This window comes from Molothrus ater, chromosome 2, assembly GCF_012460135.2.
Source record: "Molothrus ater isolate BHLD 08-10-18 breed brown headed cowbird chromosome 2, BPBGC_Mater_1.1, whole genome shotgun sequence".
NCBI lineage: Eukaryota > Metazoa > Chordata > Aves > Passeriformes > Icteridae > Molothrus > Molothrus ater.
Window position 1 is genome coordinate 15137346 of NC_050479.2, and position 21296 is coordinate 15158641.

Below are 21296 nucleotides of genomic sequence, written 5' to 3' on the forward strand. Positions count from 1 at the left end.
CTATAATTTTTCAGACACTTGGGCTAATAGTTTCATGCAAAATTAACTGTAGGATATTATAAGTCCCTCCGGGATTGAGTACCAGTGTTTTATGCGTTGGCAAAAAATGGTAGCATGGTACCCACAGCATATTTGGTATACACTATTTTATAATGTAAAAAAAAAAAGTGACTAAGAATATGTGTGTATACATAATAGACCCTTTTTTGTCCACTCCACTTAAGGGACTCTGCTTTCCATATCATGCAATTGCATTCCAACATAAGGTCCCCATCTTCCCCTCTGCTTTGGGCTGAGGTGCAACCCAAAGAAGGGCTGTGCCAGCTGCTCCTTTTCCCAAAAGCACCAGGGGCAACATCAAAAACATCAGTGGAAAGCCCACTGCACAAATTATTAGCAGAAGACTTAGTCTGCCCAGGCCCAAGGAGAGAGACTCAGGCAGCTGAAGACAGAAATTAGATGCCTGAATTTCAGATCACAGGGCATGATTGCAGGCAGTTTTGTCTGATCAAATTAGGATGCAGACAGGCACATCCTTGCCTCCAGATCCTGTTGTTGCCAATGCCACCCTGGGCACACCAGCCAGGATGCTCAAGGCATTTAAGAGCACAGGGAACCTTAAGCTCCCAGCTCTTGCACCCACGATCATTAGAAGATTCTGAGTAAAACGAAGAACAAAATATAGACAGTCCTGGAAGCAAAGCTGGGAATCCAAGACACATCCTTGCAGCTAAATGGAGATTCACTGGACAGCAGTTTCTTATTTCCTAAAGTGGTTTTGTGAACAGAGATTACAAGATACTGCATGAATGCTGGATTGTTCCCCTTCAATTCAAAACAATCCATTGTTCTGGGATGGGAAACTGGTTTCTAAAAAGACAAATATCCCTTCTTGCTTGTTTCATTAAACTGGTAAAAGAAAATTTAATTCAAATTAAGAAAACTCATATTCAAATGGCTCCACTGGAGAAAAACAATTGATATTTATGTGCTGTTGCCACTTTGCACTCATTACAAGGGCTAATGTTTTGCAAGACACATCTTTTAAACCTTCCTAAGCTTATTATTTACTATCTCCTGACAAGCATGACTTCATTTCATGAGCTGGCACACATCCCATTGTGAGAATCTAATCTTTAATAACATATCCTAATTAAATATGCACATTTCATGCAGAAGCCAATAGCTAAAATTCAGAACAAAACAAAAAACATTCATTTGACTAAACAAAGGAATTGGATTAGAGTGCACAGAGCAAACTCAAATATTAAGTCACATATGTCACAGCAAAAAGTCATTAAGGGAAGGGGGGGAAAAAGGGTAAAAAAATCCCCAAAAAACCAATCAGGCAGACAATTCTTTATACCTGACCGTATCCAACCTCTCCGAATTCCCAGCTAGCTTACTCCCCATCTGTCATATGATAATAACTTTGAAAGAAGCACATTTAAGAACTTATCAAAAGTTCAAGCCAATTGTTCTTAGTCTTTGATTCCACTTAAGAAGGGTGTGCTCTTCTACAGAAACTACAAGGATATATTCTTCTCAACAATCATGGCATAATTTCACCATTAAACTATTTATTATTTTGAGTGGTTCCACGGGGAAAAAAAATCCTAAAATAGTGAGCATCAAACAAAAACAAAACAAAACAAGAGCAAACAAACAAAAATTTAAAAAAATATCTCTTGAGATTTAAACACCAAAATCACACCACCAAAACTCTCCTTCTATGCCCATTTTTGAATTATTGTAAACTGGAAGCCACTTTCCTTCTAGTGAGTACAGGCCTAACATTTGACATTACTGAGATACTTTGAACTCAAAAACTTTGAGTTACAAGTTTGTGACCTGCTATAACACTTTCAAAGACTCTAGCAAAAAAAAATTAGATACATTTGTCATTTTATAAAAAAATTTACCATTGATTGAGACTACATCCCAACACACATCAATCTTTGCCTTCAGAGGTCTCACTGTAATTTTTGAAGTTTGATCCAGTAAGATTTATCAAAACAGTATTTTGCAAGAAACTCCTCATAGTATTTGAGAGCATGAAACAACAGGGGAAAGGCTTAGGGTTTACAATTTTAATTCTTAGGATTTACAATTTTAATTCTTAGGATAAATACAAGTCAATTACCTACACCACACTGCTGAACACAAAGTTAGAAAAGCTAATGAAATGACAATATTACAGGTTCTAGGTCTTATTTCATTCTGCCTGACTTTGTACATGCACAAATGAAGAGTTATAAGATGTTAATTTTCCCTTTGAATCTAAAATGTCACCATTCCCACCACAGACTACAATATACTGTCAGCTGAAAAACAAATGTTTTGTAAAATAAAGGTCTTATAATTTTTTTTTTAACAGAGTGGGCAGCGAGGTTTGTATTCAGCTTTATCTTCTCTTGAACTAGAAAACAAACTTTAATTAATTTTTGGGTTTTTGAAGGGACCTGTCACATATTGAAGTTCTATTTTCAGTTATTCTATTAAACAGAGCACTCATTCCTCTAAAGAGGAATTTGCTCAGATCTGCAGAGGTGAAAAACATTCAGGACATGCTGTTGTGCAGACTCAAGCCTCTGTCCCCCAGTCACAGCAGCTGGATACCCAGGCAGCAGGAACAACATCACTGCACCCAACTTTGAAAGGCAACCGTGTCGGGAATACCCATGAAACTCCTGGTAACTCAGGCAGGCATTAATTGCCCAGTCTGTTTAGGTTTATTCATTCATAGCTCATTAGCATTAGTTACCTCCAGTTCGTAATTGGATAGTTCAGCACAGCTTACAGTGAGCTCAACAACAATAGATAAGATGCAAGAGAGAAACTAGATGATGCCCAAATAAGTAACAGGAAAGGGTTTTACTGTCCAAGACAGATCAACCAAAATACTGGTGTGCTCCTTGTAAACTAACTTTGTAGAACTTTAGTAACTGAAAAGAAACAACCTTTAGACCTCTGCAGCAGATTTAATCTTTTGCTCATCCAGCAAATACTACCCAGTACATGGGATTTCCACAGAAAAGTAATTTTTGTTTTGCTGTTTCTCAAGACCTTGGACTGGTAAACAGTCAAGACCATTTTCAGATATTGACATTTCCAAAAGGGAAATGGGGGCCAAGAAAATGGTGCCAGACTGCTTTCAATAGTGCCCAGCAACAGGACAAGAAGCAATGCCCATAAAGTAAAATACAGGAAGTTTCATCTTAACATGAGGAAAAACTTCTTTACATTGAGGGTGGCAGAGCACTGGAACGGGCTGCCCAGGGAAGTTGTGGAGTTTCCCTCTCTGGAGGCATCCAAAACCCAGCTGGACACATTCCCATGTCACCTGCTCCAGGTGACCCTTCCTTGGCAGGGGGGTTGGACAGGATTATCTCCAGATCTCCCTGCCAACCCCAACAGTTCTATGATTCTGTGAGATGGCTACCACCTCTTCATTGCCACTACTCTTCAGCTGTCTTCTTCAAGCCAAGGTACATCAGGAATGCCAACACCAAATTATGAAAAAAGCCTCACAAGAACAACAAAAAACACATTAAAAAAATCCTATCAAACCAACAAGAAAACATGGTAATCATAGGAAATACAGAAACTTCATGATTACATATACATTATACTTTCTATACTTGCAAACAGTAGCTTCACCATAATTCATTAAACATCCAAATGCTCTCTCAGTAATGAAGTTTGCTAAAGCATTCATAATTAATACAGTACTTTGAAGGCTATGAACTATCCAGTTCTTTTAAAAAATGAGTTTACTTGCTCTCAAGGAGTCCTGTCATAGACCTGTCTTATTTTTCTAATGATAATCTGTCCTATGTCCCTCAAAAGTTCAGACTGACACTTATATGGAATTTTATGTGCAATGATTACACTTCCAGACTGAAACTCTGTCAAATCCACATGCAGAGCATGACAAATTATTCACACTACACTGTGCTCTTGGACTCAGTTATCAGAACTCCCGAAACAGGCTTTTGACCCCAGACTGCATTAAACAGATCCAGGCAGTTTAAAACATACAATGAAATAATGACTGAAGCAACAAAAACTACATCTGCTTTTGAAGTCCAGTATCCAACAGTGAACTTACAGACTGCTGGTGTTTTCAAGAGGACTTGTGGGGCACAATACTCAACACTACATCAAAAAATATTAAAAGGAATTTAAGAAACATTAAGCCTCCACATTCCAGGTTAAACTATCATATACTTTTATTTGAAAAAATTTGAAGACCGCAACATTTGAAAAAATTAATACCACTAGAAAAGCAGTAAGGACCACGTTGTCATCCTGCACTTACAGAAAATTTTGGAAACAAGGAGAAGTGGACTGCCAAAATAAAAACAGACTAATATATTTGGTTTGGGTTCTTTTCATATTAGCTCTAATAAAATAAAGTCTACCAAAAGCAGCCATTCTTGATCTCTGAAGAGAAACAGAGACAAAAGGCACATGTTTCTCTCCATAATGATAAAGCAACAATAAACAAGACAGCCAGAGGTCAGTCAGTGCTGAACACTCAAGAAGGTACTTCTTGGATATCTCACAAAAAAGTCTCCAGTCACACTTCACTCAAACTAAGCAAGAAGAAAATTGTTACTTTTTTGGTATTTAAAAAGTGCACACCAAGCTGGACAAGTGCAGGCTCACAACTGGTCAGTGTACACAACCAAGGATGCTTTTTTCAGAGAGTAATTTCTACTTTATGTTCAACTGATCCCTCTACCAATATTTCTTCAAACACAAAAATCTGAAGCAAAACAGGGACAAGAACACGACTGCACCTTGCGAATCAAACTATCAACTACACAAAAGTAACCAACAAAACTACAAAGCAGTTAAAGAAAGTAAGGCAGGCACATGTCAGTAATGGATATTGATGAGGGGAATCCAGTTACAAAGATTTTAATTATTAATGTGGAATTTAATTAGCGTGCTGCAGCTACCTCTCCCACTATGATGAAGCAAGCCTTCAGCAACCACACCTGGTCAAGATTTCAGGTTGGCATCTCACTAAAATGACTAAGTTCTCTTGTCATTCCCATGAAGGGTTTCAGTGTTGACTCAGAGGGAAGAATGCCACCTAGCGAATTATTCAGACAACACTGGCACATCCCACCTATATTTACCTGGCCTCAATACACAGAGGAAGGACTTCTTCACCTTCTTATTGATGTGAAGATTACCAGGAGAGAAAGGAGATAAAGAGGGAGGAGAAAACAGGGGAAAAAAAACATATTTAAAAATAGGTCATTTTTAACTGTAGCTACTGGCAACTGGTGTATCTGGCCAAACTAAAAATAAATTCTACATTTTAACAAAACCAGTAATGCTATCAACTTCTTTACAGCTGACAATCATTGCCTGTGGGAGGAAGAGCCCTTTAGAGGTGAGCCTGCCAGCTGCTCAGCCCTATACATGGGTATGCTCATCAATCCAAACACAAGAGGCCAGGAGAGGTCCCAGCATTACCCACGCTCATGGACAACCTTAGCTGCTACCCCAACACTCCTCCAGACTATTCTGGCCAGCTCACACAGGAATGTATCATTCCACCAGTGCTACTAGACCCCATGGCACAGGCACAGCCCCATCAGCAATATCTGAAGCTCTGTGAAAATGGCTTGTGCAGCTCTGCTGGACACCCTCTGACCATCCACACCAGTAAAACCCTAGCAGAGGAGCCACCACAGCATTCACAAAGCACAACTCAACATCACCCAATATAGACCCTTAAATTGATGGATGCTTGAGGCGCATGCGAGTCCTAAAGCATTTATTTTAAAAGCTACTTGAACCTTCAATTTAAAGGTTCAAATAATTCTCATCAGCATTTCTCCCTCTTCTTCACACAACAGAAAAAGCTATCAATACAAAAGTACAGCACTTTGTAACTGACTATATTAAAATAATACACTTAAGCTGAATATAGTTTAATTAAGGCTTACTCTGGTGCACTCCAATATTAATTAATAGTTTACTTGGAAATTCCCACCATATGGCACTGCAGCAGATGTTAATCATGTAAAGCCAAACACTTTGAAATTACTGTTCTAACCACTTCATCTGAGCTACCAAGTGCCCTAAATTTCTACTTAAAGGATAAGCTGGAAATGCCAAACATCCTACAAGATGACATCCAAGCTATTTTCTTCAAGATAATATTATCTGGCAGATAAGTATTACAAAATGGGGTAGATTTTTAAGCCTCCAGTACTATAAAATCACTGGCTATAGACAGTGCTGGATTCCCTTTGCATAAGAAAAATGCTTGCATTGAAAACTTCAAGGAAAAATTTATTTTGTCTCCCAGATATCTGCTAAACCCCATACACAGGGAGGGCAAAAATGTGCATACGAGAGGACGTGCATTAAGCATTCCAGATCTTGGCTGCCCCAGACCCATGGATCTGTGTCTTCCAGCCCTTCATCCTTCAAGTGCAAGAAAGGAACATCATGAGGGGCAGTAGATGCTTGCTCTTGGACAGTCAGCTATTTTAAATTGAAGAGGAACTGCCCTGCTAGGCCTGTCTCATAACAGGAAATTGACAATGCTCTGAGCAGATTCATGTGGATTTCTTATAACATGAGCCGAATATTGGGCCCCCAAAATTTTTTTCTTCTGAAAAATTCAGCTTTTAGAGATTAATTTCATCACTCACTTCATCTTTTAGAGAAAGTAAATACATTTGAAAAGCGGGAAGAAATCAATGAGGAAAATCTGACCTTTCAGAATTTCCCAACACAGTGTTTCCAGACAGGATTTTTTAACAAGGTATTTGGGAACTTATTCTTCAGCATTTGTCTTGGTAACTATTCAGCTTCTAAACTGAAGGTTTAAAGTATTCATTAAGAAAATAATTTAAGCAGTAAATGTGAAAGCACAGTTTTGCTTTATATGGATCTAAAAACCTAAAGTTGTTATCCTGATGAAAGTAAGTCCTTGCTACAGGTGATCCACCATGCAGTTATGGTTTAATGAGCATATTGTAACTTCTTGGAAAAAAAAAAGCAGTTAAACAGAATGGAAGCCTTGAAGAATTAGTTTTTTCTCCTGATTGCACACCTTTGAATACAAGCTTATACAGGGAGAAATTTCTCAGGAAACAGTTTCTCCTTATTCCTCTGGAAAATGGTAACAAATATTACTATTTGACTCTGGGAAATACAGTACAATCACAAGCTACAGCAACTTAACTGAGATTAAATGGTTATCTACACTTCTGCAGATCAGACAGAAAGGCTAGACCATTTGTCAATTTGGGGTTTAGAAGATAAAACTGCCTGGGTTATTATTGTTAAAGTGCTTAAAGACAACTACTTGCAAAGATTCTAAAAATACATCTGTAAATATATTTCAATCTCTCATCTGAAAAGTGATCTGGTTTATATTGCTGCCTTGCAAAATTCTTGACATCCATTAACCAGAAAAGGCATTTGTAAATTGCTTGGTTTAATACTGCATTGTGCAAATAAATTTGAAAAAGATCAAAATACAGAGCTGTACCAAACTGTTGCAAAAAACCACTTGAGAAAACATATTGTGAGGCCATATTTAAACTAACAGATGTTCAGAAATAGAACAATATGTTCAAACAAAATAAAGGTGTAAATGGGCAGTGCTAAAAGAGCTTCACAACTAAGCACATCAATTTTAGTAGCGACTAAAATGACCTCATCTAGGAAAGCTCCCTCCTAAAAAGATCATAAATTTAGAAATTAATTCTGATGTTATGCTTAAAATTTGGCTGCATGAATTATTTGCAGAGTGGCTGCTTATGTAACATCGCCTTTGCTATGGCAACACCCGGCTGTTAGGCTTTGACACATCCCAGTTGCAATTGCAGTTTCATTTTCTGCTGATAAACAATGGCAGGAGAGGTTTTCTAATCACAAACAAAGATGCTCTAAAACATTTCATCGGGATTGATGTGGCAGCCATTGATACTGCTAAAACTCCTCATGTCAGAAGGGCAAAGCAAAAAGTGAGAGATCCACAGGAAAAATAAACAAACTAAGAGAGAGAGAGATCTTCCAGCACTGCTTTCAATCCAGTTTTAAAGCTGGAGTCCTTTAAACTAAAGTTTGGAATAGTGCAGTTTGACTCTTGACTACCTGTCTTTGTATAAACTCCCCTCTCCAAAAAGTCCCCCACTTTGTCCGACTAAAATTCTTGTTACTTTCTTACAGAGTAACTACCCATAAATTAAAGAGGTTGTGTGCTCATCAAAATTAAACTCCAGCTATGCCATTATTTCATATTTTTCTACAGCTTCTTTTGCTAGGCATTACAATAAAAGCCATAAATCCATTTAATAGCATCACTTCAAAGCTATTGGAGTTCTACATGTACCCTCTGATACTGTAAAATTTTAGTTTGCTTCACACTGGAGAAAGAAAATAGTGTTTTAATGCTGACAAATTGTAAAATGCCTGATCTATTCCACATATGGCACTTAGCAATGACTATTAAGTTGATGACTATTCTGACGCTCATCAGTCACCTACACACACTTGACAAGGAATTGAAGTTTCAGAATCCAAGTGTTTTTCATACTCTCATCCAGCTTTTTTTTTTTCCCCGAGACAACTCAGCCTTTTCCGTATTATTTCCAGTAGTCACAATTTTTAAGGGCCCTGACAAAATCAATGTGAAGGGAAGTAGCATAAGAAAGAAGCTTTAACTTAATAGACCACTAGAAGAAAAACTAGAAATGATGGACAAAATTGAAAGCCCTAAATAAGGCACATACATTTGTGGAAGCACACCTCCTCTTTACCATAAAGTACGTGCTCACATGCCTTTGTAACAATGTAGTCCATCCTATCCTCCAGAAAAAGCTCCCTCCATGTCAGCCTTTAGAGAAAGCCATGGCCAAGAATCAGGTTGGTCTGACAGTGACCCTGAATGCAGGATTGACCCTTACTTTTTTTAAGGCCTAAACTGATTTGTTAGATCCCAGTGCTGTGAGAGAATTTGTGACCTCACTGATGAGCTTCCCTGTTGCTAACTGATGGTTCAGGAACTGCAGCAGAACCCAGGCGCTGCTAAAATACTCCTAGGGCTCTGCATATGCACAAACAGGAGTAGGAGGATCCCCATGGCAATACTTTTTTTAAATCATCATTAAGTATTAGAGTATTTAGTGTCAGAGTATTCCCACAAACTGTTGCATTTTCTTGATGAATAACCTATAATTCCCAGTACACCAAGTGGAACACAGTTGTTGGCAGCCTGTGATGACTCTGCAAACACACGTGCCACTGAAAATGGACATGAACTTCAGCACACAAACAGCAGACAGAAACAGTTCTCAAACCCATGCAATATTCAATCAAACAGATGGGGAACTTTTGCACTCTGCTTTCACTTTGCTAGCACATTCATATTTCTGCTTCTATCCCCCTAGTCCTTCTAAATATTTGCATCCTTCTAAACCCTGGTAGGGTAGACTTCACAGAGGTTAAAAGCCCCTACTCCTTAGCATTAGAAGCCTTTAAGGCAACGACATGCCTCAGAGGTCAGCTTCTTGGTTATGACTACCATTACAACACTTTAAGCTGTACAAGTTTCATATAAGCCCCATGAGCTATCATTCAGAAAGCAAAAAATAAATATTACAGCTTTGTTAGATAAAGTAAATATCTTTTTTTTTAAAGTAATATCATTTTTTTTCAGGTGGACCACCTTTTGGAACAGATTCTGCCATTGAGAGATTGGTACTGAATTAAAATTTGAATACTGTTAAAAGCAGCAAGCCCTTATCAAAATATAGCAATCACCAATAACCTCAGACCAAAGAAGTTAGATTAGAAGACTCAGTTAAAAACATCAGTAATGTTTGGTAAGTAACTGAGTATCTTTAAGTGTTCTCAGAGCCACAGAAATCTAAAATACATCTGGCATGTTCCCCTCCCGAGTGAGTGAAAGCCATGACGTTTGATGACACTTGCCTTGTAACATGTCAATGGCCTGAGACCTGGCAGCGGAATCCACACGTGTCCTCCAGAGGGGAGGCAGAGGAGGTGGCTGACACACTTTCATCTCACTGATCCATACAGGACCTTTAAAATTAGTACTAAATATAGGAAAAGCACAATAATACATTGTTTGAATCAATTTAAATACTCATTTTATCCTCCTTGTACAATATGCCATCCTGTGGGAGAGATGAGCTAATCCATCTACGCTTTTTCCAGCTCTATGACAGCTACTCTTCTGGGTTCACTTTGAACCCTGGAAAACTCATATGCTGACTTAGGCTCTCCTCACTTTGTCCCTTTCACTTAAAATTTTAACTAGTACTTTGGTCCACAACTTCTTGTTATACACATTTTCATAGTCAAAATCTAGGTAGTTACTTATTTGTATAACCAGTTCCAGGTACAACTCTGTAACTCAGCAGCACTGGCATTAGGCCATTACAGGGATCCACAGACAATGTGTCTGTCAAGGAATTAAAAATTGACAAGATACACGAGAAACTGCATTTATTCCATGAATACCCAGTCTTGAGTCTGTTTCCTATACAAACATCCAGCCTAGGGATTGGCACTTTCATCTAACCCCTTTGAGTTGAAATACTTTCCCCATGTTCATTTCTCACATCTTATAATTTCAGGCCCAATGCTTTATCACTACTCTGAGCAAAATGCCACTGAGGTAATGATTCTTTTGCCTAAATAAGGAATTCCAGATGAGGCCTTTTACTGCAAATGTTCAGGTCATACCAACAAGACCATCACAAAAATACTGAGAACAATAAAATCTAAAGTGTTTCATTTCCCCTTCCTTTTAGATAACTGTAAACAACAGTTGAACAGTAGGATTTTCCTTTTTCAGGAAAGATTTCGCTTTGAATATCAAAATCTATTTAGAAGAATTTTCTTTACAGAGCTGCTCTGAGCAGGCATTTGACATAGCAGGGCACTTACTTCAAGGAAGAGGTTAAAACCAAGTTCAACATTTATAATTCTGTAAAATAACGCCCAGTAAGTCAGCAAAATATTCTCACATCTTGAAGTTTAATGTAATTTATGCAAGCCAGACTTGACTGCCACTAATGCAAAGACCACTACTGCACTCCTTCCAAACTTCTCATGACAGACAATTGCTGTTTTACTCATCAAACTTGTCTTGGGTACCTCTTAAAACACAAAAAAAGCTATTCTGGGGACTTTCAGAAATAGAATTTGCTGGAAACAAAGCACTTAAAGCATTAGAAGAATATTTTTTCATATGGATTTCAATACCATTGTTTGCAACACTAAAAATTATGAGTAAGGAACACACAGCTGTTGCAGCAAAGACCGCTTGCCCTTATCCACTACCACCCTTCCTACAAACTCAGCAAGGTGTGACCCATCAGGCAGGAGCAAACCTGCCCCCAGCTACTGGTCATACTCGTTTCCAGGCTCAGCTTTTGAAACTCGAGTGGCTCCCTAGGTGCTTTTTCTCCAAGCGTGCTAATCACAGGCAGGTGCTTTCAGCTCCCTGCACCACCTAAGTGAAAGTTCCCGTGCTACACAGAATACAAAATGAAGAAATGGAAGCATGAAGCAACATATATGCATTCACTCCGTTAAAATGAAAGTCCTCCAGAGAAACAATGAAACATTTAGGCCAGAAAAAAGAGGTTAAACACTAAAAAGAAGGTTTTGTAGTCCAGAAAGAGGGCACAACAGCATTAACTGTCTTTTTTTTTTTTTGGTAAAGTTAACATGATTATTTCTAAAAGATCTGCATCTCAGAGTGTTAGTCACAGGCTTCTAAGTACAAACCCTTATCCAGCAGCACAATTTCTAATGCTACCATTTAGCCTGTTCTTTTCAAACGACTGATTTTATAACAATGTAATTCAGAAGCAAAGTATGCAATTCACTTCACCTGTCATTTATGAAAAGTAGTTGATGTATTACATTGTTTAGGTGCTTTAAAAATGCATTATCTGCAAATTCATTGTTTTTATACATTTCCCAAATTATGGTGAAGGTATCTCAGACACTGATTAGAAAAAAAGTCCTATACAATCTTTTCATTTTGAAGTAAAAACGTTGGAAGCTAAATTGCTGTAAAAAACACTTTGACGTTGAAAATGGTTTGCTCTTAATACTGATCATCTGTAGCTTCTTCAAGTTTTTTATTAATATTTATTAATTTCTCAGGATACAAAGTATTACATCATTCTTTTCAATTATTATTCTATAGAGTGAGAATGCTTCCGAAAGTGCAAAACTATATATGTTACTAAATCCAATTATAACTCACCAACTATAAATGCCAGGATTGAATAACTGAAAACACATGCTATATGCCTGAAATTTTAAGGATGATGAAACTGTCACATTGGTAGCACACAGCATGTTATAAAGAACTCCCACAATGTAGCAGTTGTTCAAAACTTGTACCCATCCGGTCATTCTATCTTTATAAAAAGATATATAACACTAGATGGTGATTTATTCAAAACACAGCTGCAGCCTAACTTAAAGGTAATACAAAAAAAAAGAAAAACCCACGCACAAAAACTACACAACAAAATACCTTTTCACATTACAGCATTAAAGCCATGTCAGAATGGCATACACAGAGAATAAAAGAAAAGCGTTTCCAAAAGGTCCAAATTTTATTCCCATCATAGTTTATTTGAGGGAAGGACAGGTGAGGGAGCGGGAGAAGCGGAGCAGCGGAACAAGCACACTCAGCGCAGAGCCCAGACTGTTCGCGCTCCCTTCAATCACGGATCTTGAAGCGCAGCCCCCGGGGAAGGGGACGGGGCCGCCCGACGCGCGGAGCCCCCGGCCCGGCTGGAGGAGGCCCCCGCGGGCACGGCGGCTTCGGAGCAGCGGGGGCAGCCCCGGCACCTCCGGGGGCGCGGACCGACCCCGGCCCCGCCGCCCGCGGAGCCCCTCGGCGCCTCCCCGCGGGGGAGGTCGCAGCCGAGTCTCCCCCGGCCATCTCCAGCACCGGCGGTGCCGCACGTTCGGCTGAACTTTCATTTCCGAGGCGTTTCGCGCCGCACCCGCCGCGGGCAGCCGGACACGCTCCCGCGTCTCCCTCGGCGGCTGGGGGGCGGCTCCATCGCCCGGGATCGCCACACCGCGGTCACCGCCCGGGAGCACCCCGGGCACCCCCGGGCTCAGCCTCGCCTCCGCCCCCGGCCCCAGCCCCCTCCCCAGCTCTGTGGTCAGCCGCGCTCCGCCAGCCGCCGTCCCCGCTCTGCGCCCGGGGCAGGGGGGCAGCGCGGCCCCCGGCCCCAGCGACGCGGCCCCGACGGCCTCCCGCCTCCCTGCCCAACCCAGGCAAAGCGTGGGGGCAGCCGGCGCTGCCAGGAGGCGGGATCCCGGCGCGGGGGAAGCCGCGGAGCTCCCCGCACCTGCGGGGCGGGGTGGGGGGTGATGGGAGAGGGCACCGCGCGGCCCCGGCGCCGCTCCTCACCTTTCATCCAGTCGACGACCTGGCTCGGCGACCACTTACTGACGGGCTCCATGATGAGGGCCATGGGCAGCTCGGGGGCGCAGGGCTCGGGCGGCCGCCGCTCTCCGGGCGAGAGGCGAGGCTGTGCGGGGCGGAGGGACCGCGTTGCCCGGAATCCCGCCGGCGGGAGGAGAGAGCGGCTATATCCCCGCTTGCCTTCGCTCCCCTCGCTCGCTCGCCGCCTCTGTGCCTCTCTGGGGATTTCAGTTCATGTTGCCGGCTCGGCGGGGAGGGGGAGGAGGAGGAGGAGGAGGAAGGGGGAGAAGGGGGCGGCACGCTCCGACGCCTCCCGCCCCCGCGAACCCGCGGGCAGCGGCGGCGGCTCCCGGCCCCGCCGCGAGGTCGGTCCTTGGCGGCGGCGAGCGGGGCGCTGGCGCGGCTCTGCCCGCTCTCGTGCCCAGCGGCTCCCGCGGCTCTCCGCGGCCGCGGCTGCCGCGCCGGTGTCTTTTTCTCCTGGCGGAAATGACGAGGCGGCTCCTGCCACCCGAAAATATCTCCAAGTGAAATGGGAAGCGACACCCGACGGCCGCCCGGGGCGGGGGGAGGGGAGGGAGCCGGGATGACTCGCAAGGTGCCGCCGCCGGCGGGAGGGGGGTCTGGGGCGGCGGCAGCGCCGAGCACCTGCTCCCGACGGGCCGGGCAGCGGGGGAGCGCAGCCAGCGGCACCGAGCTGGCGCTTGGAGTGTGGGTTTGTTGGATTTTATTTTCCCTGAATTAAGCATCGCTGCGTGGGCGGGAAAAGTATTTTTTTTTTTCTCTTTTTTTTTTTTTTTTTTTTTTTTTTTTTTTTTTTTTTTTTGAGAGAGCCAAGCCCGGCTGTAAAACGGCAGTGATGGACGGTGTCGCCGGGCGTCCCGAGGGAGCCGTTCCAGCAGCCCCGGTGCGGTGGCGGCATTTGGCCGCGGTGTGCGGGCAGCGGGGGCAGCCCCGGCAGGGGAGGGAGAGGAGGGGAGAGGAGCTGCACCTTGTGGTTTGCCCGCCTGACGCCGAGGGTGCGGTAATGGGGCAGTAGGGAGCGAAGTCAGCCCGCAGAATGGGGCTCGGACCCCTGCGACCACGGCATGGAGAGAGCGCCGCGGGTGCTCCTCTGCCCTCCCTGTCCTGCGGGTTGCACCGCGAACGTACGGAGGCTGCAGGTGTGAAAATCCATCATCCCTGCAGCGGGTCATCATTGTTGGAGCTGTTCATTTTCTCCTCATTCTATCTCCCCAGGCTGCATCATCCTGGAAGTTACCCCCAAAAAGGCAATTCCCATGGGCCCTGTGGCACAGTGTTTTGGTAGGAACCCCTCCCTAGTGCACAACGATTCCTCCTAGGATGGCTGTGGTATCCTTTTCCAGCACCCTTCATAGGAGCCTCTGCTCTGAGTAGGTGGCATCCCCTCTGGAGCTCCAGGCAGAGGATAGTGCTAAAGGTTATTTTCCTGTTGGTAAGTTGGCCAATATACGACTTTGCCTGCATTTGCATTCACCCTGCTTCTCCTGCCAAGGCTGAAGCAATGACCACTGAGATGTTCTCTCTGACAGTGTTGGCTGCTGAGTACCATACTGCTGATACTGACATTTATTATCTGTATGTGAGGAAAAAAGAGGATTCCCTCAGCCCTGAAATGGTAATAGCAAACGAATCAATTCCTTTGTGCTGTATAGCCAGTGCCAGGAGCTTTCCCACTTTGTTATGTGAGGCTGAAGTAGTAGTGATGAGGGGCAGTAAAGCAGCCATAGGGTTGGGAACGCCTCTCCCTGGAGACCCAGGAAGGGTTTCCCCACCAGTGTTAGGTAGACTTGGCTCTCACTTTAAAGGTTGTACTTATTTATCTTTGAGAAGAATCTTTTTACTGAAAACTGGGGCTTGCACACTGTAATTTTCCTCGAATTTAGCTCTAGACTCGTGTCTCCTGTGTCACATTCCTGCCAGCACGATGACGAAGCCGTCTGCTTCTAAAGAGGTTGTGTTACTTAAAGCCACAGAAACAATAAACTCACTTGCAAACTAAGGCTGACTTTTTTCCTTGTGAAAGGTTTGAAAGGTATGCAGGATTCTTATATACTGAGTTATTGTTGTTGAAAGAGAATGTCATAATTTTAATTAGAAACCAGTAGTTTGAAAGGTTTAAAAGCCTAAATATGCAAGATCAGACTGAAGCCAGGCATGTAATTTATAACGTCATTGTGTAGTTCTCATTGGGCTGAAATGTTCTTTGTAGGAGAGGACAGGGGAAGTAGGTTCTCAGTACATACAAATGTATGTAGTCCTATAGTACATAATTATGCATGCCCTGGGTTTCCTATAGCTTTCCACTGTAATTTGTAGCTGCAGCAAGTTTTTCAGTAAAGCATCTGTGACCCAAGACTGCCCCCATGGTCAGTGTCTATTACTTTTAAAACCTCTTTATGGAGGTTTTATCAAATTATGGGGTGGTAAAAGGGAGTTCACTCTTCCACTTCAGTAAACAGATGAAGTGCTGAGCATGGATTCTAATTACCTTTATTGTTCTTCTCATAGAGTATAACCATGTCATAAATACTGGGGTAAATCCCACTGTTTTACTTAGATCTTGTTTCAGTTTCACTGAAGATTGTTGGCTTGGCTATGGTAGGGAGGACTTGGCTCAGGAGTAATGATAAAATTATCCATCCATGCTATTTAACTTGGTGACCTATTACAGCAATGAATTCTATAGTCAGGACATGTGCTACATAAAAGTATTTTTTTTTTAATTTGCTCTAAATTTATTTCTGCCTGATTTTATTATTGTTCTCTCTTTCTAGGGTAAGAAGGAGAGCTGAATGACTTTTTCTGCTGACCTTCTAAAACTAAAGTGTTTCAGCCAAAATGCCTTAACCAATGTCTTTTAGATGTTTTCATCTTTCAGTTTAGTGGCCTTCATCTTGCTATCACACTTGTATGAGTCAGGCCTTTTATGTAAAGCACATGGGATAGTCTCCTGCAGAGATACTGAACTACAGAATTATGTCTTAACTCATATTTTAGAATTACTTTGAGCCATATAGTGCATAAAAATTAATATGTTTAAAAATATGTCTAAATATACATGTTCCTCTTAAGAAAGCATTTATTAGGTAGTAAATGTTAAAGAAGGTACACAATAAAACTCAATATTGCAAAAAAAAAAATAAAAGAACAGGAATAAGTTTAAAATTGAACTGTCAGTCTGAACTCAGAAATATAAAACTACATATAGGCTTAGATATCTACTCTCTGAGCAGCCATCAGTCCATACTGATGGACAGCTTCAGCAGCTAAGTTTGAGCACACACGCCTTGTGGATCAGCACCTCAGACTGCAAGCTCACAGAAGATACTGCTTTTCTGGCATGGTACATTATCAAAAAAACAACCTCCCTAGAGCTCAGCTGGCAAACATAGCTACTACAGCAATACAGATTTGAAAATAATACCAGTAAATAGTTCAAGTCTGTCCAATAATGTACATTTTGTTCATATTTAATCAATAGGACAACTGAAGTAGAGCACTGTTCATCTTGAATAATGGTGGCAGCTAGATCCAGGTTTTAACAATAGTACAATGAATAGTCATTTGTTATATGTATATAAAGCCAGACTCTACAGTGGGTATCAGTGGTGAGTTCTCAGTGGGTATCAGTAGTGATGAGTTCTGAGGTGCCTCAGAAACTTTATGGACTTTTTGCTAGTGTCTAGAAAACATGCAAGATGCTCAGAAATTAAATCTTGCCCTGAAGTTAGAGAAACAAATTGAGCTCTCAAAAGATGTTGTTTCTGGTGCTGGATATTAAAGCTGTTTCTTAGGTGGGTAATGAAAATAAGTGGAGACAAATTAACAGTAACTAAAGCTCAGGTCTAATAAAAACACTTGGAGTGAAATTAAAAAAAGCAAAAGCAAGCAAAGTGGAAAAGAAGCTAATACTTTCTCCACATTAATAAAGTTTGTGTTTTGATAGCAAATAAATTCCCAATTTTTACAAATGAGGCTTTATTTTATAAGAATCAAGCTTTTCCACTGGTACTAGCTCATGCTACAAATACCTGGTTTGGATGCCATATCTGCATTCTAGAGAATATTTTATTCCACAGCTTGCAGCAAGGTGTAAAGCAAGTTGCTCTTCTCCTTAAGGGGAGGGCTGCTGCCTGTCCTCTGTTCCCCAGAGCCTTTTTCCCTTCAGAGTGGTGCCTGAACTGGTGCCTCAGCAGGGTGAGGGTTGCTGCCCCTGCCAGGACTGGCATCTTCCAAGGTTTAGGGGGAGGGAAATAACAAATAGCCTTGGTTGCAGGGGGCATGGGCAAGCAAAGGAGGGAGAGAAAGGTTCATGATCAGAGGCACAGTAAGGTAGTAAGCCTCTGAGAAGGGTAGATGTTGATAAGAGAGAAAGTTTAGAGGAGCAAAGGGGCTTAGATGCACTTTAAGACCCAAGCTGAATTAGACTGGGGTGTAAATCTGAGCAGTTGTCCCTGGCAGTGGAGCATGGGGATGGGAAGGAGACCCATTCCAGCTGAGCAAAGCAGGTGGCTCTCTTGCCTCTGCCTCGGGGGCCTGCATGACCCACTGCTCTCAGGTAGGTGGCCACTGCTTGCTCTGTGGCCATGGGCAGCCTCTACCTGTACAGCAAAGGTGACAAAAAGACAATGAGCCTCCAATGATTTGGGACCTACATTGGGATCTCCCTCATTTCTTACCACTCATCTTCTTCAACCTGCTTGAAAGCACAAGTTTTTTAAGCTGTTTCCAATGCAAATATCCTGGCCTTGAAGTATATTCCTTACATCCTCGGTAGTTTAATTTGACATAAATGGTGGTGGGGGGGGGATGTTGTTGGGCAATTGATACTATTTTGTATAATCAGAAATAGAAATCATAATCCCCCAAAGATGTTTAATAATTTAAAGTATTCAGAACTCAATTAAGGCTATTAAGAGATTAAAAATTAGATTAAAGGTGGCTAAAGGGTAAAAATTCAAGGACTTCAAACACCTTTTGTAATACAAAGGCTCTTAAAAAATGAAAAGGCTGAGAATTTCCCCAGGAAATTCTTATAATTTTAATTAGGTTTCTTCATTTAAAATAAAAAAAGAAACCACACAATCTGAGTCCCACTTCCTCTCTCAATCAGTGGACTCAATTAATTGCCTGCTGAGACCTCTTCCTTTCCCAGGTTTGGGGGCATGTGCAAAGGTTTAATAGGTTTTGACTACCAGGAGGGACCACCCCAACCATCTGACATGTTCTCCTGTATTGATTCCTGCCAAAGAAATTCTCCCAACCTTACCTATGGTGGTGGGAATTATCTTTCCTCTGATCATGTTTTCTCTGGCCCAAACTGTATCCATTTCTCATTTCCTTCCATGTGGAGTCAAGTTGCTGATTCCTTTTGTCACTGAAAAGAAGAGGAATCTCTGGAAATGTGGAAGGCTCTTGTCTTTCTGCAGCTCATGGTTTCTCCCAGCTGGCGCTGCTTCACAACAAAGATGGGAAAGAGCGATGCTGACATGAGGAAGGTGCAAGCCAGTGGCAGAGGGGCAACAGGTAGGTCCCTGCAGATGCAGAGTGTTCTTCAGGAGCACTGAGTTGGAGCTGTGTGGGGAGCTGCCATCTCAAAGAACAGCTTTCTGTTCCTTTGTGAAAATAAATACACATAGGTTGTGCTACATGGGCCTTCTCATTTTCTGTTTTTCAGGCGCGAGCTCATGGACCCTGTTTGTTCAACAGCTTGGCTAAGGCTCCGCCTCTGCTACTGCCACACAAATGCCCTGCCCCAAACAATGGGAAACCCAAGGGAAGTGTGCTTCTGTGCTAAAATCACACAGAAAAAGATTATAAAATAAAACAGCAACTAATTATTAACATCAGGTTCCTACTCAGGTCCCCACATTATTAGCATCACAAATGTAAAATGGCTGCCAACAAGATTCAGCTTGGAAACCTCATTAGAAGGAAATGTCAGAGTTTATTCCTGGTGATAAATGCTATTTTATTGCCGTTGGAATGGTTGGCTGGTTTGGCTAAATGCAATGGGTGGGTCCCCTTGAGGAATATATTTCTACTGATGAATTCATACTGAAGAATAATAAATATCTGATAATTTTCTAAGCAATCCTGAAAATATTTAATGTTGCCAAAGAATGCAGTCATCTAAATTGCACACTGGAGTACAGAAGAAAAAGAATAATGATATGGTAATACAAAAAGGGCAAAATCATAATGAGGAGGGACATTTGTCAGTATACTCAGAAAAGCACAATCTGTCTCCCTGGTAATTTGGTGAAGTACAGAAAGTATTACATGCCATATTACAAGTATTACATTTTATTTCTGACTTCAAGAATCGTTACCATATGTTCAAAGTCAGACATGACCTCTTAAATATAGCATGTTCTTTGTTCGTGCTGTGCGGGCTTCATCTTGCTTGGAGAGCATTTATTCTGAAAAAATTAAAGAGAATATAAATCTTCTAGTGCCAGAAGACTTCATATCAGCCAGCTTTTGTGGATGAACTGGACAGCAATAATTTGGCTCCTACTGACAAGGGAAACTTGACAGGTCTGCTTTATTTCTCATACCTTACAACTTTCTCTAAAAACTATTTCTATGGAAATTGTCCTGAATTTCAAGAAGCATTTGTTGCTTTCAAATGCATTTTACAGGAAAAGGAAAAACCCATATATTTTCAAATATTTCTGGTGTGCAGCAGCTTATTGATGTTACATTTAAATATGCTCTGATTTGCCTTGATAAAGCTATGATTAGAAGTTATTTGAGATTTAATGCTTGCAACTTCATGTTTACAGATAAATTTATGACCTAAGATCCTCTACTCTGAGTTGTCCTTCCCAGACTCCAAATTCTTCCTGGAGGTCTGTTTGGACTGTACATAGACCTAAAGGTTTATCCATATGGTGTCACATTGAAATCAATGGGAATTTTGGGAGTCTAATGGCCAAATCAAGAGAATGCCTGCAGATGGATTTTCACCAGAGTACATGTTAGACCTAAATACCACACAGCATTCATGTATCACATCATTACTATGGTTTGGACTTTTTTATACCATCATCTTCTTATGGTTCTTTTCTGTTTACAGCCAGACCTGGTTAAAGCATAAGAAACAATGATAAGGGAAAGGACTATTGTTATTATCAAAGGGAAGGACAAGGAATATTTCTGCAAACTTTTCTAATATTAAATAACTGTAATAATGAAGGAAATGTATCAGTATGGAAAGGAATGAGGGGTCAAGATGAAAAGGTGGCATTATAAAAGGAGTGACAAGAAAGCAATATGATACACAGGAAACAATACAATAATCAGAAGAAGATATTACAAGAAACTGGGAAAACAAAGAAGCATAAGAAGAAATGAAAATATATATTAGTATGGATCAATCAGTAGGTACAGGTAGAATTAAGGGTAGGCAAGGTTAGAAAGAGTGAGAAAGAGTGAAGTCAGAAGATATGGCAGAGTATTAAAAATGGGAGGAAATAAATGAGAAAATGTGAATATCATCAATGCTAAGAACTCCAAAACATGGACACATTTTAGAAAAAAAAAGCTCTTTTTAAAAGGCAGGTAGATTAGACAGGGTATATTTGAAATACCTAAAGTGACTCAGTAGGAATTCAGCCAAGGATAAGTAGTTAAAACTAATTATTCAAAGAAAGCAAGCTTCTCCCAAAACTGGCCCAAGTGCTCAACAAAGACTTTTTGTTGTTATTTTTCTTGTTCCTTGTTGTACTAGAGCTAATGAATTAAGCTCTGCTGGATTAATAGTGCCTGGCTCATTCTCAAGCACGGGTCTCAGCCA

At 41.5% G+C, this 21296-nt stretch overlaps 1 protein-coding gene across 5 annotated transcripts in view; it reads right to left on the minus strand.

Annotated features, from left to right (window-relative positions):
- The window catches only part of CNKSR2 (connector enhancer of kinase suppressor of Ras 2), a 206924-nt gene extending 192774 nt beyond the window's left edge, over positions 1 to 14150 (minus strand). For 2 of the 5 annotated variants that reach the window (XM_036390899.2, XM_036390809.2), the window contains exon 1: positions 13460 to 14150. In XM_036390899.2, the coding sequence (XP_036246792.1) occupies positions 13460 to 13523 (64 nt within the window). In that variant the 5' untranslated portion in view covers positions 13524 to 14150. The remainder of the gene's footprint in view (positions 1 to 13459) is intronic. The other 3 variants (XM_036390579.2, XM_036390508.2, XM_054518168.1) reach the window with 2 other exon arrangements.
- Positions 14151 to 21296: the final 7146 nt, after the last annotated feature.